This window comes from Rhinoderma darwinii, chromosome 9, assembly GCF_050947455.1.
Source record: "Rhinoderma darwinii isolate aRhiDar2 chromosome 9, aRhiDar2.hap1, whole genome shotgun sequence".
Classification (NCBI taxonomy): Eukaryota; Metazoa; Chordata; class Amphibia; order Anura; family Rhinodermatidae; genus Rhinoderma; species Rhinoderma darwinii.
The window spans coordinates 93821700-93841056 of NC_134695.1; the positions used below are offsets into that span (position 1 = coordinate 93821700).

At 41.7% G+C, this 19357-nt stretch overlaps 1 protein-coding gene across 1 annotated transcript in view; it reads right to left on the reverse strand.

Annotated features, from left to right (window-relative positions):
• LOC142661210 (cadherin-1-like) overlaps window positions 1-19357 on the reverse strand; it is a 45232-nt gene that overhangs the window by 5745 nt on the left and 20130 nt on the right. The window contains exons 3-11 of the mRNA XM_075838544.1: window positions 10760-10968; window positions 8585-8710; window positions 8226-8381; window positions 7999-8143; window positions 6159-6334; window positions 4194-4322; window positions 3924-4106; window positions 2331-2575; window positions 713-855 (exon numbers count right to left, since the gene is read on the reverse strand). Coding sequence (XP_075694659.1) covers window positions 713-855; window positions 2331-2575; window positions 3924-4106; window positions 4194-4322; window positions 6159-6334; window positions 7999-8143; window positions 8226-8381; window positions 8585-8710; window positions 10760-10968 — 1512 coding nt within the window. The remainder of the gene's footprint in view (window positions 1-712; window positions 856-2330; window positions 2576-3923; window positions 4107-4193; window positions 4323-6158; window positions 6335-7998; window positions 8144-8225; window positions 8382-8584; window positions 8711-10759; window positions 10969-19357) is intronic.

A 19357-nucleotide genomic window follows, 5' to 3' on the forward strand; every position in this document is an offset into this window, starting at 1 on the left:
TAGTTGTTCTGAATTTTAATAAAAACCCGTCTGCTAATAAATTATTGTAGGTAGTCAGATCTTTATAACGACATTATGTAGTAAAATAGCGCCACTCTTGTTCACAGGCTGTGTCCGGTATTGCGGTTTAGCTGCTCATCAAAGAACCCATTTGAATGCGTATACATATTGCGGCAGATTTCTTCAAAATGGTTTATAGAAAGATAACCTAAAACTAGAGGAGCTAGGCTGAAGATGCGACAAATTTTTCAATGACTTGCACGCTGTTAGATAGGTTTGGCGCATTTTGGCGTATGTGAGACTCCTTTCTCTACTTTACACCACCTATTGGGTGGTATACTTTAGACCAGTATTCTGCGCCACCTAACTGGCACATGCAAGAGTTAAATCTGGCGCATTTAACAACTTGACAAATCCAAGGCCATATTCTAATTATGCGACTTAACATGGCGAACATGTCGCAGATCAAGGTTCTTTCTGGCGCACGCCTTAATAAATTAGGCCAACAAATTATGCGCCAAGAAAATAGGCGCCCGAAACGCCAGAACTGGGAGACAATAATAAATGTGCCCTACTAACTTGAATGTAACATATATATATATATGTATAAATTATGAGATCAAATGGCTGAAAGAAACATCCAATTACATTTGCTTCCATTTTCTAAGCTTCAGGTATACATATATATGACTCAGAGTCGTTCAGTAGTTACCATTGTCGACAGCTAAGATGATAGCTTTATATACGTTGTTCTTGACAAACATCGACTCTCGATCCAGCTGGCCATTTCCAGTGATAATGCCGTTCTCTGGGTTCACAGACAACCATCCAGCTGGGTCATTACCAATATAATACCTGCAGAGTACATACGAGATCATGAATGACCTGTCTGAGCACAGGATGGAGAAAAAAAATATATATACAGTCCAACCTTAAAGGGGTTTTACCAGTCAGTAAAAATTGATGGCCTATCCTCAGGAATGGCCATCGATATGTGATCGATCGGGGTCTGACTCCCGAGAACCCCGCCGATCAGCTGTTTTGAAGGGGCTGCAGCACTTGTAGGAGCGCTGCTTCCCCTTCATTCCTTATCTGCTCGTGCTGTGAATCGCCGACACACTTGTAGCGGAGGTTCACAGTATTACAGCCTTCTGCCATTCACTTCAATGGGAGAAGTCCATAGTACTGCAAACCGCCGCTACAAGTGTGCCGGCAGTGATAGGAAGGAAGGGAAAGCAGTGCTCGTACGAGCGTTTTGGCCCCTTCAAAACAGCTGATCGGCGGGGGGTCCAGAGAGTCGGACCCCGAATGATTGGATATTGATGGCCTATCCTGAGGGTAGGCCATCAATTTTTAGGGACTGGATAACCCCTTTAAGTTTCCAACATTTCTACCAAGCCTGAATACTTTAATGACAAATCAAATTGTATCCGGCATCTGGGACCATCATCAATGTGTGAAGGAGACTCCATGAAGATATGACCCACCGTGTTCTTTAACCTCATCACTGGAATTTGTAACCTGCACGGTTTTCACCCATAGATATCTATAACTCCTATTGATTTCAATGGACAATTGACCATTGACCATAAAGACCCTGATTGATGACTATACACACAAGCCAACTGAGATACCAACCAAATCCTTGGGGCTACATAACATGTTGAAATACAGAAGAGGCGAAGCATCTGTGCCATGGCCCCCCCCCCACCCACCATGTGCACTTTATAATACTGGTGTCTTCTTATGTTTCAAGGAGGGCCTCTGTGCCCTCTCAGACACCCGGGAGGGATTGTTACCTCTGCACCTCCTATAGCTGTGCCCCAAAAATACCCTATTGCAAATTTGTTATTTAGAGGGGAATCAAATCTTCAGGACCCTCATCTATTACCCAGTGTGGCGAACAGTTACAAAGATTGTCTCTCTCTATCTGGAGGACCCGGCACGTCCGGGCAGCCCATTGGTTTCAATCAAAACTGTGTAATGCTTTGTTTCCTCTGTGGTGGCGCTGCAGAGGAATTGAACACTTGCTGTCAGGTTTCCCCACAGATCACAGCTGATCGCTGGGGGGTCCCAGCAGGGGGACACTTTGTGATCAGCTTATTGTCAAGGGAACCTTCAAACAGGTTGGAATTGTCCAAAGTGGAGAACCGCAATTATCAGAAATGTTCCCTTTCACCACAAGAGCTTGGCTTGGTACACCCTGTGATCAGGGATTGTCCAAAGAAGAGAATCCCTTAACACTCAGTGTCCGGCTCTTTATATAACTATAGTTTTAGGGTATTTATGATAAAATGGTTTATCTAGGCAGGAATATAAGACCAACTTACATAATTTTTTGATTCATTGCCTTGTCAGGATCCCGAGCTGTATAGGATGCGACTTCCTGGCCACTCGGCAGATCTTCTGAAACTGAAACATTTTTCTGTATTGGATCAAACACTGGAGCCTCATTGACATCTAGAACATTCACAGTCACTGTAGCGGTGGAGATCACGAGAGGCACCGAAAAGTTAGCCTTGTTTGTAGCCGTTACCAACAGAATGTACTCCCTCTTCACCTCAAAGTCCAACCCCTGCAAAAATAAACAAGAATACATTACATTTCCTGGCACCGAAGAGCACTGTCCATATTTTAAGGCCTAAAAGGGGGCTGAGCTGCAATACCAGACACAGCCCATGGACAAGAGTGGCGCTGTTTCTGGAACAAAATGCTAACTCTTTTTTCTAATCTTATACAACCTGCAAGTTGCAAGCTGTGCAAGTTCCAAAATAAAATCAAAGACCTGCGTTTAAAAATAAACCCCAATGTGTGGACAGGGGAATACAAGAAATGTTGCTTCAGCTATATGGGGCAAATCAGGTGATTTAAGATTATGGCTAGTAAAAAATAGCACAATACGTGACTATGTACTAACACTCAAACCTCCCAACCGTCCCGATTCCAGCGGGACAGTCCCAGACTCCGGGTGGTGTCCCGCTGACACAGGTGCCCGGTGGTATTATGTCCCGGTGTCAACTGTATCTGCATCCTCAGGACGCAGATACAGTTGAATCCAATGGTGGAGAAGGGAGCCATCAGCTCCCTGCTCCATCATTCGCTACATAATACCAGCCATGTGCGGCCTGGCACAGACAGGCGCAATGCATCATGCCTATCTACATCGAGCCACACAGAGCACAGACCGGAGAAGTAGAGAAATCTACACTCGTCGTGGGAATAGGGTTAGGTGAGTATTTAGTTTTTTATTAGGCACTGTGGGGGCATTATACTGGGTATGAGGGGCAGCTAAGGGGGCATTATAAACTGTAAACTGCATTGGGGCAGCTAGCGAACATTATACTGTATGGGGCAGTTATGGGGGCATTATACTGTATGGGGCATGATGAGGCACTATACTGTTTGCAGGGCAGTTGTGGGGCATTATACTGTTTGGGGGCTCTATGGGGCATTATAATGTGTGAGGACAGCTATGGGGGCATTATTCCATGTGGGGGGCTCTATTGGAGCACGATACCTTGTGGGTGGTCGGGGATTAGAGGCTTGGCTTGCCTCATCAGTTATCCCTCTTTGCAATACTTGAAAGTAGGGAGGTATGTCACATTACATTCTCAGATAAAGCCATATTCCAGAGAAGTGTGCTGGCTTTTTAAAGATCAGCAAAGCCCCACCTGAAATACTTTGTGCTGCTGTTCTTTTTCTGCCTGTCTATCACTCCGCACGTGTTTCCATGCCCCAATTACATTATGTCTGTCACAAGCAGCCGTGTCCTACAATCACGAGTGATCACTGCCGCCCAAGAGATCAGCGCACCCCTTTTCTGAAATAATCTGTGCTGCTGTGACATTTCACATAAGTGCTTGTGACATTTGTTGGTGAACTCATCCGCTACTTTATAAAGATGCAGAATGTTGGCACTTTACCTTCACAGTTGTCAGGAGACCCATGTTGTCTTCGGTGGTAGTGATCTTGAAAAAATTGGCTTCATTGCCTTTGACGATATCGAACTTCGCTATCGTGGCATCTGTATTGGGAGCGTCATCATCTGTGACCGTCAGTCGTGCAACTTCAAAGTTAACCTCATTTTCAGGAACCTGCTCTGTGTACTGAAAATTAAAAGAAAAAAAGATTAACCCCTGGCCTACCAGAAAATGTCTCGTCATTGTGACAAGGGTGGGTTTCTCTTTACTTACTGTCTTCGGATTGAAAATTGGAGGGTTGTCATTAGTGTCTGTCACAGTGATCACAGCTGTAGCCGAAGTCACGAAGCCTTTGCCCTCTTGATCTGTTGCTGTGACGATCAGAGTGTATTGAGGATATTTCTGTAAAAGTACAAAATATTTTATGTATATACTCTGATATATATGCACACAGGGGATTGTATAAGGGTTTCATGGAGTGAATGGCAACCCAGGGTAGTATATCGATCTCTCTATATTTCTCGATTAGCAGTTTGGAACCCAGAGATAGACAATTCTGGCCTACAATCTCTCCTGTGCTCATTGTCGCCCCCTATCAAGAAGAGTATGTGTGTTAGGCCTCATGCACACGGCATGAGCTGTATGCATGGTCCGTGATTATGGCACCAACGACTGCGGAGTGTCATCCGCGGGCCGTCTGCAATTCACGGACCGTGCACACTTTGCTTTTAATGAGCCCGGACCGCAAATCTGGACCGTATAAGGACATGGCCTATTTTTTTGTGGTCGTGTGCGTGAGGCCTTAGTGTGTGTGTGTGTGTGTGCAGCAACTCTTTAGTTCATACAAACTAATCAGAAATATTGTTGCCCTTCTCAATACCACGCAAACTTTGGCATGACACAGTAATTTGAATGTCTTTACCAGTAATATCAGATATTATACTGCCCCCTATGGGCAACAATGAGTAGAACTACAAGTATACACAATTGCTTCGGCCCCATGCACATGACCGTATTTTTCGTCCCTAATTACGGACCCATTCATTTCTATTGACCACGGACACCTTTCTGTATTTTTACTGATAGGTGTCCGTGTTGAAAAAATTATAGAACCTTTTCTTAGCCGTAATTACGGCACAGACTCTCCCATAGAAGTCGATGGCCGCTTACTTAAATTTGGACGGCTACGGAGGTGCATCTAAAAACAGTCTGTATTTATGGAACCGTTGCTATGCAACATGTTGGTGACATCATTTGCAGCCTCCCTCTTTTTTATGGATGCACTACGGACCATATTTGCAGATACCGTTCCGTATATACGGATAAGTTTCGGATGACTACAAATCCGTATTTACGGACAGATGAAAATACAGTCGTGTGCATGGGGCCTTAGTTGTTCTACCAACAATTGACTCTGTTGCCTAAAGATTATTACTGGACGTGTCGTTTTGAGCCCATATAGAAAGCAATATAAGGACCATGATGATTCCTTACGTGTAACATACATGGGAAGTTTTATAAAAAGTAGTGAATAGGCCGTAGCAGACAATCAGGGCGCTGCTTAGTAAAATGAGAGCTGGAATCTTATCATTGCTATGGGTAAAATCTTCCCTTATACACACTTTTGCACTCGTTTTACAAATACATTATGGCATTTACAACACTAGTGGGCGCTTTAACCCTGTGTTTTGAAAAAAACAAACAAAAAAAACATGTAAAATATGTTAATAACAAAATGTAAGATATGTTAAAGGGATGTCTGGGCACGGGACAGTTTTTCCTACTGATGACCTTTTTATAGGATAGGTCTTCAGTATATGATCGGTGGGGGTCCGATACCTGGACACTGTACTGATCAGTTGTTCCGGCTGCCTCCGGCACCGGATGTCCGTGCCGGAGGTAGAAATCATCCGGTTATAGTATAGCGGCCGTGCTGCATCTATTCTCTTCAGTGAATAGGAGCACAGCTGCATCACATCCACTATACTGTGGTCGGAGCCATCTGCTTCCGACACCGGCCACTGTATACACCCGGTGCCCAGAGACAGCCACAGCATCGGATCTGTGCGGGGTCCGTTTGTCAGACCCCCACCGATCATGCACGGATGACCTATCCTGTGGATAGTTCATCAGTATGAAAAACCGCCCCATGCCTGGACAACCTATTTAATTATAAAACATATAGAACTTTTTCATGTCAAGGAAGAAATGTAGCATACGTCAATAAAAATCACGTACCTCACGATCGAGGCCAGTTTGCAAAACGCTGATCATACCAGAAAGGGGATTGATCGCAAACATGCTTGAGGAGGGGAATGGTGGATCCTGACTGGTGATATTGTAGGCGACAATCCCATTATCCATAGTCACTGAATCGTCGTCATCCAACGCGGTCACCGTCATCACAGTCGTACCTAAAAACAGGGATATAAAGGTGAATCTATGCAGCAGACCAGACTGGGGTAGGAGCACTGGGACGCAGCCTTTGTATTAGGCCAGGGCTATATGGCGACTTTAGCTGCGACAAAGTTACACTTCAGTAACCTTTTTCAAGGTATAAAAGCAACCTTAGCAAAATCGAGGGGTTAATTAAGAGTGGTCTGGGCCCCCGGGCAACATGGGACCCTTGCCACCCATTATAGTTAGAATACACTGGAGCTGGGTTAAGATGTTTATTATGTTTCCCTTCTTTTGTTTGTTTTAGTTTATTTTTTGTTGCGAACCCCGTACTTTAAACCCTTGAAGACTAGTCGATTGCGCTAGTCATCCCTTCAAAACGACGAAACCCTTGCACAACGGAGACAAACTGAAACCATTGGCACCGGATCCGTCACCATTAAAATATATGGTGATGGAAACGGAAACCTATGGTTTCCGTTTCTATCAGTCAGGCCTCCGTTCCGACGAAAAGCTCAGACGGAACTTTGGAACGGAGCCCTGACGCAGATGTGAACATAGCCTAAGGGCCAGAAGATTATATTTTAGTTTTTGCCTCTCCAATGGTCATAACTTTTCTAAATTTAGGTTGATGTGCTTTTTACGAGGCTTTGTTTTTTTTCAGCCTTGTACTTTCTTTTTGTTAGTAATTAAGTTATATTAGTTTATATTTTGATGAAAATACAGGAAAAAGTGATATTTTTTTTTATTTAATTAATTTATTCAATCACCAATCACCTTAAATATTGTTATAGGTTTATAGTGCAGATTGTTACGGTTCTGGTGATATGAAATATGGTTACATTATTTGATGTTTTGTAACTGCTCTGTAATATTTTTTAAAAAATTATATATATTTTTTTTTTTTTACTTTTTTCCATAACTTTTTAATTGGAAAAAATCTTACGCCAGGGATTTTTCTATTACTAATGTTTTTACACTGTAATGTACTTGCATATATATATATATATATATATATATATATATATTGAAGTATGTACACATTCCTAAGTATGCCCCAATACCAGGCACCATAAACAGACAGTCCTATGACCCTGGGCTGTCTACCGATTAAAGGTATTGGCATAGATCCCTACTTTGCTTTTCTCCTTGAATGCCGCAATCAGCTTTGATCGCTGCATACAAGGGGTTAAATGACGGCGATCAGAGGTTTCTCCTAGTTTGGCTCAAGTCATCTAAGGACTCTTGCCTGCGCCGTACTATTATGTTGCGGGTCGTTAACAAGTTAATGCTTCTGACTGAGGGGCTATGGGCTCTCGGACATTGCTCTAATGCTGAATAGTCAGTCCACCCCTTGCAAAATCTGCTGTGACTGTTGTACAATAGTCGCCCTGTAGACTAAAGATCCTTTTACACTCGCCAATTATTTTTTCCGTATCTGACCTCCCATTGACATTAATGGGTTTTCAGAGAAAGCATTTTTTCACGGCGGTTTTTGCCCACAGCGCCCAATGGTTGCGGCCGCAAACGCGGCAAAAGAGTATTCCTGAAGGAATTTTGAGGCAGATTTTTTCCGCCTGCAAAAAACTCTGTGTGAACTAGGCCTTACTCTTAGGGTTTATACCAAGTTGTGAGCAGTGTGGTCCTAGATTATGGAGACGATGATATACAGGCTACTTACTTGGCTTGGATCCCTCAGCCACTGTGCCTTGAAAGACTGGCTGGGTGAAGTATGGACGGTTATCATTCTGATCCGTGACTGTGATAATAATGTCTATCGGATTCTCCACTCTATCTCCACTTGCGGATACGGCATGAACAAATATCTGGAAATACAAATACTCATCAGATATCACATGGAAACATCACTCTCACAGTCCTCCGAGTTATGTTTCATGATGAACTCACTCTGTAGTTTGGGATTTCTTCTCTGTCCAGAGGCCTGGTGACATTTAACCAGCCAGTTGATTTCTCCATGGTGAAGATTCCCTCGGGTGGAGTATCGGCTCCCTGTCCTGTGATGCTGTAGAATACCCGCGTCTCGTCGGCTCTACTAGATTTAATCTACAATAGGAGAGAAGGAATATATCTAATATTATAAGTGTCCAGTCGTCCTAGTACTTCAATGGAATATGTATACCTCCATGTAAAGGCCATATCTCGCGGAGCTTTACGCACTGTATAGGCCCCAGCCGTAGAACACAGCGGACGCGGCAGCTAAGTACATAATATTCCATCTGTAGCAATGCTGTTTGCGTAGAACCTACCTGAATAATCTTTTTGGGAAATGGACCCCTTTCATTTTCAGGTACTGAGATCGGAGGAATCACCCAGTCTCTCTTCTGTCGTCTGTGGCTGTGCTCAGAGTTTTTGTGGTGGTGGCCATGTTCAGACTGGAAAGATAAAAAAACAAGAATAGTAAATCAATCGATCGATCTTATCTCTATCTAATATTTATTTATCTATCTAATATCTAATAATATCTATCTTTCTATCTATCTAAAAAAAACAAAAAACTATCTATCTCATATCTATCTATCTATCTATCTATCTATCCTCATATCTATCTATCTATCTATCTATCTATCTCATATCTATCTATCTATCTCATATCTATCTATCTATCTCATATCTATCTATCTATCTATCTATCTATCTATCTATCTATCTATCTATCTATCTATCTATCCTCATATCTATCTATCTATCTCATATCTATCTATCTCATATCTATCTATCTATCTCATATCTATCTATCTATCTCATATCTATCTATCTATCTATCTATCTATCTATCTATCTATCTATCTATCTATCTATCTATCTATCTATCTATCTATCTATCTATCTATCTATCCTCATATCTATCTATCTATCTCATATCTATCTATCTCATATCTATCTATCTATCTCATATCTATCTATCTATCTCATATCTATCTATCTATCTATCTATCTATCTATCTATCTATCTATCTATCTATCTATCTATCTATCTATCTATCTATCTATCTCATATCTATCTATCTATCTATCTATCTATCTATCTATCTATCTATCTCATATCTATCTATCTATCTATCTCATATCTATCTATCTATCTATCTCATATTTATCTATCTATCTATCTCATATTTATCTATCTATCTCATATCTATCTATCTATCTCATATCTATCTATCTATCTCTCTAATATCTATCTCTCTCATATCTATCTATCTCATATCTATCTATCTCATATCTATCTATCTATCTATCTATCTATCTATCTATCTATCTAATATCTAACTATCTCATATCTATCTATCTATCTATCCCATATCTATCTATCTATCTCATATCTATCTATCTATCTCATATCTATCTATCTATCTATCTATCTATCTATCTATCTATCTATCTATCTATCTATCTCATATCTATCTATCTATCTATCTCATATTTATCTATCTATCTCATATCTATCTATCTATCTCTCTAATATCTATCTCTCTAATATCTATCTATCTCATATCTATCTCATATATCTATCTATCTATCTATCTATCTATCTATCTATCTCATATCTAACTATCTCATATCTAACTATCTCATATCTATCTATCTATCTATCTATCTCATATCTATCTATCTCATATCTATCTATCTATCTAATATCTAACTATCTCATATCTATCTATCTATCTCATATCTATCTATCTCATATCTATCTATCTCATATCTATCTATCTATCTCATATCTATCTATCTCATATCTATCTATCTCATATCTATCTATCTCATATCTATCTATCTATCTATCTATCTCATATCTAACTATCTCCTATCTATCTATCTATCTAATATCTAACTATCTCATATCTATCTATCTATCTATCTATCTATCTATCTATCTATCTATCTATCTAATATCTATCTATCTCATATCTATCTATCTATCTATCTATCTAATATCTATCTATCTCATATCTATCTATCTATCTATCTATCTATCTATCTATCTATCTATCTCATATCTAACTATCTCCTATCTATCTAACTATCTCCTATCTATCTATCTATCTATCTATCTATCTATCTATCTATCTATCTATCTATCTATCTATCTATCTATCTCATATCTATCTATCTCATATCTAACTATCTCCTATCTATCTATCTATCTATCTATCTATCTATCTATCTATCTATCTATCTATCTATCTATCTATCTATCTATCTATCTATCTATCTATCTATCTATCTAACACATACTTAGATCAATTCAGTGTCTGTGAACTGATCCCCCCCACTAACTTCTCTACCATTCCATCTCAGTGATAAATCAGAAAATAATTAAAATAGGTGTCCTTTGTTATTTGAAAACTAGAAAAACTTAGGCGGAATAAAATGTAATTTCTAGAGTATAATTATGGGTTGTTCCCAGAATAAGCTCCTCTTACCTGTCTGTGGTGACCATGTTCCTTCTTCAGTGTCACAGTGGTGGAGGACAGAAGATTCTTCTCATGAAATGCAAGGACCTGGAACTGTCTTAGTGTATGAAGCTTTAAGTGATTCTTTACTGCGACCGAACCGTCTGCAAAGACTTGGAAATTGGGGTCTTCTGAGATATATTTTATCACCGTCTGCGCCTCACACTTCTCAAAATTTACTGGAAACGAAAACAGAAAAGATTGATCAGAGACTGAGTGATAGTATTTCATTAGTAAAATATCCACATCAGCACACGGGAAGGTAGATGGGTATGACTGGCACATGCCAATTCATTCATATTCTCGCCAAATCTTCAATCAGGTGACACCCCTAGACTGTGCCATATAGTAATGTCTACACAAAGTCACCCTGCAGGGACAAGCCGTTGTAATGCCCATAGTAGTGCCAGCACAGTAATAACAGCCAGATATTGATGTCAAAAATAGTGGCAGCCACATAGTAGTACCAGGCAACTGTGCCAAGTAAGCACCAATACTGTAATGCCAGCCCTGTTCGTGCCCATACAATTGAACCAGCAACTTATCAGTGCCCGTGCAATAGTTCCATACGTAATATTGCTGCAGTGGTGCCCATCCAATAATACCAAAATGCCCATAGATGACTTAAATAGGATCTGAAAGTTCTCCTAAAATGTCTGCGTTAGCAAAGACTTGAATTACCCATGACATAACCACCTTTTCTTAGAAGACTGGATTGTCACGTTCCTCTGTTGTCCCTCCTGGAAATGTATGAGTGAATGGATAACTGGGTGTTACCATTTCCCTTGTCAATAGGGTGTGTCCCAAAATAGTCTAAAACTATGGCACTGATCAATCGATGTAGGGAAACGCCATTTTGACAATAGAAATAGTAACACCCAGCTGTCAATTTAGTCAAACATTTCCAGGAGGTTTGGTACAATGCAAAGTGGTAAGGAAAGGTGCCCAAGAATTGATATTTCCTGGAGAATACAAGTATTTACTAAAAAACACACGTGTCAGGAGAGGTGACGGGTCCTCTTGAAGAAATCCCTATTTTCCATTTGGCAATAAAAACGGAAAAGAAAGCAATGAAAGGATTTCCCCATCGCCGGGGACTGATGTCAGCGTGACCGGGCCGCGTGTGATCCTGCTATTATTAAACTACATGAAACCAGCACCTCCCTTACCACAGGATTCTATTGTCTAAATTTACTCCCTATCATTAGGTGTTACTCGACCGATTACATGCTGCAACATTGCCGGCCATACCAAGCAATAACCTTGATATAAGGACCATCACCCCGTAACGTAAAAAAACGGAAAATTACGTCCTTAAGTAGCGCTCATACACATATGTTTAATCACCACCAGTCAAAGCTGCAAACTCCCTTCCACTACCACCACCATCATGCACAACAGATCAGTGGCCTGCAACCTGTGGCTTCCCAGCCGCTGCGACACTACAATTCCCAACATGCCCCTGTCAAAGCATGCTGGGAGTTGTCGTTTCACCGCATCCAGGGACCAGTTTTGGGACCCCTGCATTAGATTATCTATAGATCCCGTTAAAAAATGCGAGATCCTTCAGAATGTCTTTTAAGTAATATCTGTTTTATCTCTCAAATGGGTTGTCACCCAGCTTTCCCATAGTCCTGCATGACAAATCTGCCTAGTTATGTAGCACTATGTCATTGGTATTAATAGACAGATTTGCCATTTGTTTTTGAGTGGGTGAGAGCTGTAGCAGCCATATTGGTGGTCACCCAGCTTTCCCAGAAACGGATAGAAGGGCTGAATAGAATTTCCAGGAACGCCATTTTTAACCATATGTGACAATTCCTCAGAATCCTTTTCCAGTCAAACACACAGAAGACGTAATTACAATTGGCGTTGTTGTTGTTGTTGTTGTTGTTGTTGTTGTTGTCTCTGCATCACGACTGGGGTGTAATGTAAGAAGGTTAAATACAGGCTTTAAGATTAGGCATCCCGGATGAGAAATATATATAATTATTTGATGAGGTCCACCTAAAATGGACGGATAATTGCAACAGCCCGATCAGGGGATTACATGGGGTGGGGGCGCTCCGCACTTACTGCTAATCCTATTTAATATTTTCTGGGTCAATAGCAGTGAGTAATAATGGGGCTCCCCCGGGGATGCTGAATATAATGGGGGTCCCTCGGGGATGCTGAATCTCTCCCTAGCATGAGACAAACTTTGTCTATTCCCAAACCCTGTCGCACTTGTTTATTTAGTCCTTCAACATCCTCGAAGTAGCCATTTTGTGGGCTGGATCCTTAAAGGGGCATTCTCATTATATAATGTCATGGCATATCTCTAGGATATGGTTTAAAATTATGATTGATGGGGGTCCGACCAATGGTAACCCCGATGATACTGAGAATAAAGGGGCAGAAACCCCTTTGGGTGTATCTCTGCACAGCGAAGCTTCAGGTAAATGGGGCTGTGCAGGGAAAAACTTTGCAATCTTTTGAAATAGTGGGGAATTCACTTTATTGTGCCTTTTTCCTGTCGTTTTTGTCGTTTTTTTTTCAGACAGGATGTTAGCTGGAAGTCAATAGGGAAATTTGAAACGCACTACAAAAAAATGCAGATTTTATTTTGGTAGTGGTTTTTTTTTCTTGCGTTTTTTGAGTAAGCGGTATTTAAATTTTTTTTGCATTCGCAGTAAGGGATTGGTTTGGTGTTTTTTCCAGCCAGTTAGTGTCATTTTTCTCCCATTGACCTCCATTGTTAGTTTGTTTGTCTTGGCTGAAAAACGTGTCTTGCATATTTTGTGCCGTTATTTTTGTGCCGTGATGCAGAGAGGAATATTTTTTAAAAAAGCTACACAAAAAAAACACAGGTACCAAAACACACTTTTTTTTAAAAAAAAATGGGCTACCAAAAAGCCCTAAAAAATGCATGTACCATAAGAAAAAAGCAAAAAAAAAACTGTCAGTTAATGGGGGATGGGTAAAACGATGGGGCAAAACATCTCAAAATGAATGCAAAGGAAAAGTGGAGTAGTTGCCCATAGCAACCAATCAGATTCCACCTTTCATTTTGAAAATGAAAGCATAAACCTGATTGGTTGCCATGGGCAACTACTCCACTTTTCGTTTGCACCAGTTTTAATAAATCTCCCCCTATGTGTGCAGGAAATCTAAAGGCGTTATCCATTGATATGAAATGACGGCCTATTCTTAGGACCAACATCCTGGACCCCCACCAATTAGCAAAATAAAGGGGCCGTGATCTACGGCCCCTTTATTGTTTTTTCAATCACATCAAGCACCCGTACATGGTGCTGCAGCTCAGCCATTCATCTATTTCTTTACCAAATCTGATTCCGGGAAATCTATGCCACCAACCAAAATGGATGACAAACTATCACCCAGCTTTCCCAGACTCCTGAATGACAAACCTGCTTAGCTATGCAGCTGTAAGCGATATATCACTATATAATTAGTCAGGCTTATTATTCTTGAGTCACGAGGCCGATTGAGACTCCCCCCCCCCCCCATGGGGAACAATAGAAGTCGCCACTTGCGATTTCACGGACTGTAAGTTGTTGACAACGCCACTACATTTTTGCAGTCCTTGTGGTTTGTGCTCCAGCTCACCCAATGATATTTCATAACGTACAACCCAGACGAGGAAGGAAATAGTTGCAAGTTGCATATGCGAGTTTTTAATAGATTCTTATGGAAACACAGTGTAAGGCCTTATTCACACGAGCGTATATTACGTCCGTGATAAGCGTGTGAATTTCGCACGGACCTATGTTAGGCTATGGGGACGTTCAGACTGTCAGTGATTTTCACGCAGTGTGCCCCCACTGCGTAAAACTCACTACATGTCCTATACTTGCCCGTGTTTCGCGCAGCACGCACCCATTGAAGTCAATGGGTGTGTGCAAATCGCGCGCGGCACCCGGAAGCACTTCCGGGTGACGCGCGTGATTTGCGCTACAGTTGTTAAAAAAGTGAAGGGAAACATAAAAGCCCCTCCTCCTTTACTGTTTCGTAACATAAAAACAGAGTGTCATAATGATGCCGGCCGCGCACCATATACAGATGCCACACTGAACTTTTGCGTGCGCAAAACGGACACGTTCGTGTGAATAAGGCCTAAATGTGCAATCTAATCGAGCGAAATAATATTCAGACGCTATAACATTACCAAAAAGTTACTGAGACACTGACCATGCTCCTGCCAGCATATAGGCTGTTCACCCTCTCATCGATCATATTTAGGAATCTATTTAGCTCCTCTATTTCTACATTCTCATGGCGACACTGTGGACACAAATCACCATCCACCTCAATGCCTTCATACACATATCTGCCGCCTTTCAAGCCAACTTGTATATATATGAAATAATGTAGATACACATAATGGTTCCAAGTCTAAAACAATAGAGCACAGAACAGGAAGTGTTGTCATGGGGACAGAGCAGCTGCAGACATTGGATTGATTCATCCTGAATAACTCTTCTGCCAGTTCTCATATCCTATTTTGTTTTTGGACAACAAACGCAGCGTCGGTGACACCACAATCTCTATGTACCTGCGTCCGTACACGTGTAAACTGACACCCCAATCAAAGCTCCCCGTTGTAATAAGACACGTCGCGGCCACAATGCTCCACTTGTCTTGGCTTTGTTAAGCCTGCGGTGATCTAATGGCATCAAGCAGCGTTTGCAAGAGAGCGAAACAAGATCCAGTCAGGGAAAGTTTCTGGGCGCGCACAAATAGTTCATTGTATCCAAAATGATGGGGAGTAACAAAATATCTACGGTATATATGAATGAGAGGCGTGTAAAATAGATCTGATCTTCCTATTATACATAGGTGGCGGCGCTCTATAGCGCACCTGTCACCTGGAAGTCATCATTATTCATGAGGATGCGGCCTATTAAAGGCATTATCCTGTTTTATGTAAATAAAAGTTCGGAAACGTAATAATATACTTTGTGTATCAATTCCTCACCTTTTTCCTGACATCTGCTTGCTGTCAGTGAATAGAACAATTCTTGTTTACACCTAGGGACTAAAAATATGCACAGACCTAACTTTTCTTACAGCTGATGGGCTGTTGCAGTTGTCTCAAGTCATTTGTTGGGGTGCCAAGGTGACACACGTATCCTTGTACACATCCTTGTCTGCCCTACTCTTAGGCCCCTCTTATATGGCCCGACGTGGGCCGTGTAAACGAGCGCCGATCAACGAGACAGCTCGTTGATCGGCACTCGTTTGGTCCATTCACAAGGAGCTTTGTATGGGGATAATTATCATTACTACTATCACTCGTCCCCATACATTTCTATCATGTCGGTAGCGCGTCTTCCGGTATATACGGGGGATGTGATGCCGACAACGATAATATTTTTGGCTACATAAATGATACAATCAGCCGATGAACGTGCGTTTGCTCGTTTATCTGCTGATCGTTGTCCTGTTTATACGCGGCAATGATCGGGAACGAGCGTTTGCCCGATAATTGGCCCGTGCAAAAGGGCCTTTAGTGTATCTCATTTATCATGCAAACCTTTTTATTTAATGGCGGAGATGTCACGTAAAGGTGATTTATTTATAACGTCTGGTGTAGCTGACAGGACTGGTCACATTTTTGGAGACAGAACCCCGAAACTCTTTGTGATTTATGCGTCCCGGGGTTAACTGTGAATATCAAGAGGTCACTAAAGCATCAATTTGTTCTGGAGACCAAAGGTCATCATGCAATCAGTGATATCACAAAGAGAACATTGTAAGCTGCACCTCTGTCGGTCCTGTATATAAAATTCCTTTTGGACGCCATTTTTATTTATTTTTGTATCAGAGAAAATGCGACATAAGCATGAAAACGTCTCACATTGTATGAGAAATGTACGGTATCACACTTCGGACCACCTATGGCTGCTGTTAAACATTAGCGTAACTTAATAAATGTCTTCAACTTTCCATTTAAAGTCCTACACCATTTTGAAAGCTCCCGGCTTGCTGTCAGTGAATGGACCTTTATTGTTCCAGAACCCATACCAGACCGAGACTTGCTCACAGTTAAAAACAACGCCTTTCTCATATGTAGCAAACAGCTGATAGTAGGGGGTCCAACTGATGAAACCCCCAGTGATCAGCTGTTATCAGGGGAAGCTGCTGGCGTCTGCACATTGCCTATTGTATCTTATAGTGCCTGTGGGCAACCACGTAATACCTGGTCCATGTGCCCTAATCGACTGTTATCAACTAAAGTTAGGAATTCACAGCGCTATACAATGGAATAACCTCTATGAAAATATCTCTATCGTTTCGTGAGAGGTTTAAAACCCCTTAAAACAATATTTATATTGTGTTGTCGGCGTCTTCACCCAATGGAAGAAATCAGTAGTAAAACAGCGGCATATAGACACAACGCTTTCAAGACAATTAAGAAACCGTAACGAACCTCTCAAGGGTCCGTGCGTCACAACATGCAAGTTCGGACAGCACAACTGAAAATGTACTTTGAGAAAACCACAATTATTAGGGGTTGTCACCCTGGTCCTGGACTGCCTTTTATGCAGCAATATGAGCAGGGGTGATGTGTTACTTTATAAGGGTGGGTTCACATGCGGCAGATTTTGTTGCAGAAATTTCTGCAACTGAAAAGGAGTTCCATTCTTATTCACAGTCCCAGAAATGTCTGCAATAAATTCTGCTGCGTGTGAATTCACCCTAAGGCTGGATTCACACGAGCGTTGCGCATCTTGGACGTGAAAAAAGGTCGTTTTCACGCCCAAGGTGCATCCGTGCTCTGCGGGACGCATTATCACGCATTCCCCATAGATTAGAGTCTATGGAGGGATGCGTGAAAAAATAGGACCCTTCACACGGTCCGTGGAAACAACCACGTTCGTGTGAATTGGGCCTATGGCCAACTAATTTGCCATTCAGGTTTCTGGGAAAGCTGGGTGGTTACCCTTGTGGAGCCATGTTTATTGTCACCCAGCTTTCCCAGAAGCAGATATAAATACACTAGTAAGAGGTGATTGTCTTTGTTTCAGGGGGTAATGCTCTTTAAAGGGGTTTGTTGGGGGAAAAAAACCTATGTTCAAATATTGTATTAGGCAATTCTGTTAATAAAGGGGGGTCCCATCATCCTAATCTCTCAACCCAGTGTATACATAGCTCCTTGTGACAGGAGCAAACGAGCGCCGATCAATGAGCTGTCTCGTTGATCGGCGCTCGCTGCACCGGCCAGAATTGGCTTGGCCAGTGTAATGGGGCCTTTATTGTGCTGAGCTGCAATAAAACACACAACCTGTGGACAGGTGCGGCACTGTTCTTGAAAGACAGCAGCCATGTGTTTCTAGTCCTCGACAACCCCGAGATGTGTTACCGTCCTCCCGATTACATGACCGCCATCGCGTCTATAACGGAGAGGCCTTACAAAGCTCCACATAACATTTCACCGATATGTGAAAATCAATAAAACAGCGGCATCTTATTGCACGCGGTGCTTGGGTTGGAATAACGAAAGTGGAGACGTAACACAGAATTGTTTCAGACACAGGACAGAAATCTGCAAACGGCAAAGAATGCCAGCTCCGTGAACAGGACTGGCCTCCCCCTCCCCACCCACTGATACACAAGCCAAGCAATACAAACAGGCAGAAACAAGCAGTTACAGATAATGAAGCTACATGCCTAGGGCAGGCACACCCAGAGAGCGGGCACCAGTATCAATATTCAGCAGGTAACCACACTCAGCCCCAATTACAGGCTTATCCAAACGGCCATTTACATAGAACAATTACAAATAAGCATAAAAAGAAAAAAAAGCAACAAAACACGTCAAGAGATATCAATTTACAGCAATAATTCAACCGTTCTATTGCCAGTAAAAGAGCTGCAATGCTCTGCAGGAAGGGTCCTTGTGTAACCCAGGGCCAGAAGAACATCTGTGGAGGGCCCAACTACCATTTATGGATGGGAAAAAAAGTAAATGGGAAGTACAGTACCGGTAATTCTGCCATAATACGGCAATAGTGACCACAGTGCCTAGATACCACCATACCATACACTGCTAAAGAGACGACCACAGCACCCAGGCCAAGTGCTGAGACCTCTATCTTCTATTTGAACTGCGGGCATCCCTTTGAGGCCGAGGCTTCACGTACGTATGCCATTATCGCGTAAAACAAATTGAATACCCCCCACTGACAAATATCACATATATAGCATGCGAGTTTGAACTGCGATATTGTGGGATCTTGTCGCTCTAGACTTGGGTTCCCACGTAGCGTAAACGCTGCAGAGTTTCCGCAACGGAATTGTGTGCGGAAATTCCGGAACATTTACAGTAGCAGCAAAGTGAATGAGATCTAGAAAATCTCACGTCAACGCCGCGGAAAAAAAACAGTGTAAACGTTAAAAAATTGACCTGCCGTGCGGAATTTAATCAGTCAGCATGTCAATGAATGCTGCGTTTTTGTTGATTTTCTTTTGCGGGTTTTGCCCATTTAATTAAAAAAACACAGTATATGAATACAGAAAGCCAAGTGTTGCGACTTTTGCTCTGTAATCGCAACTCCGGAAAAA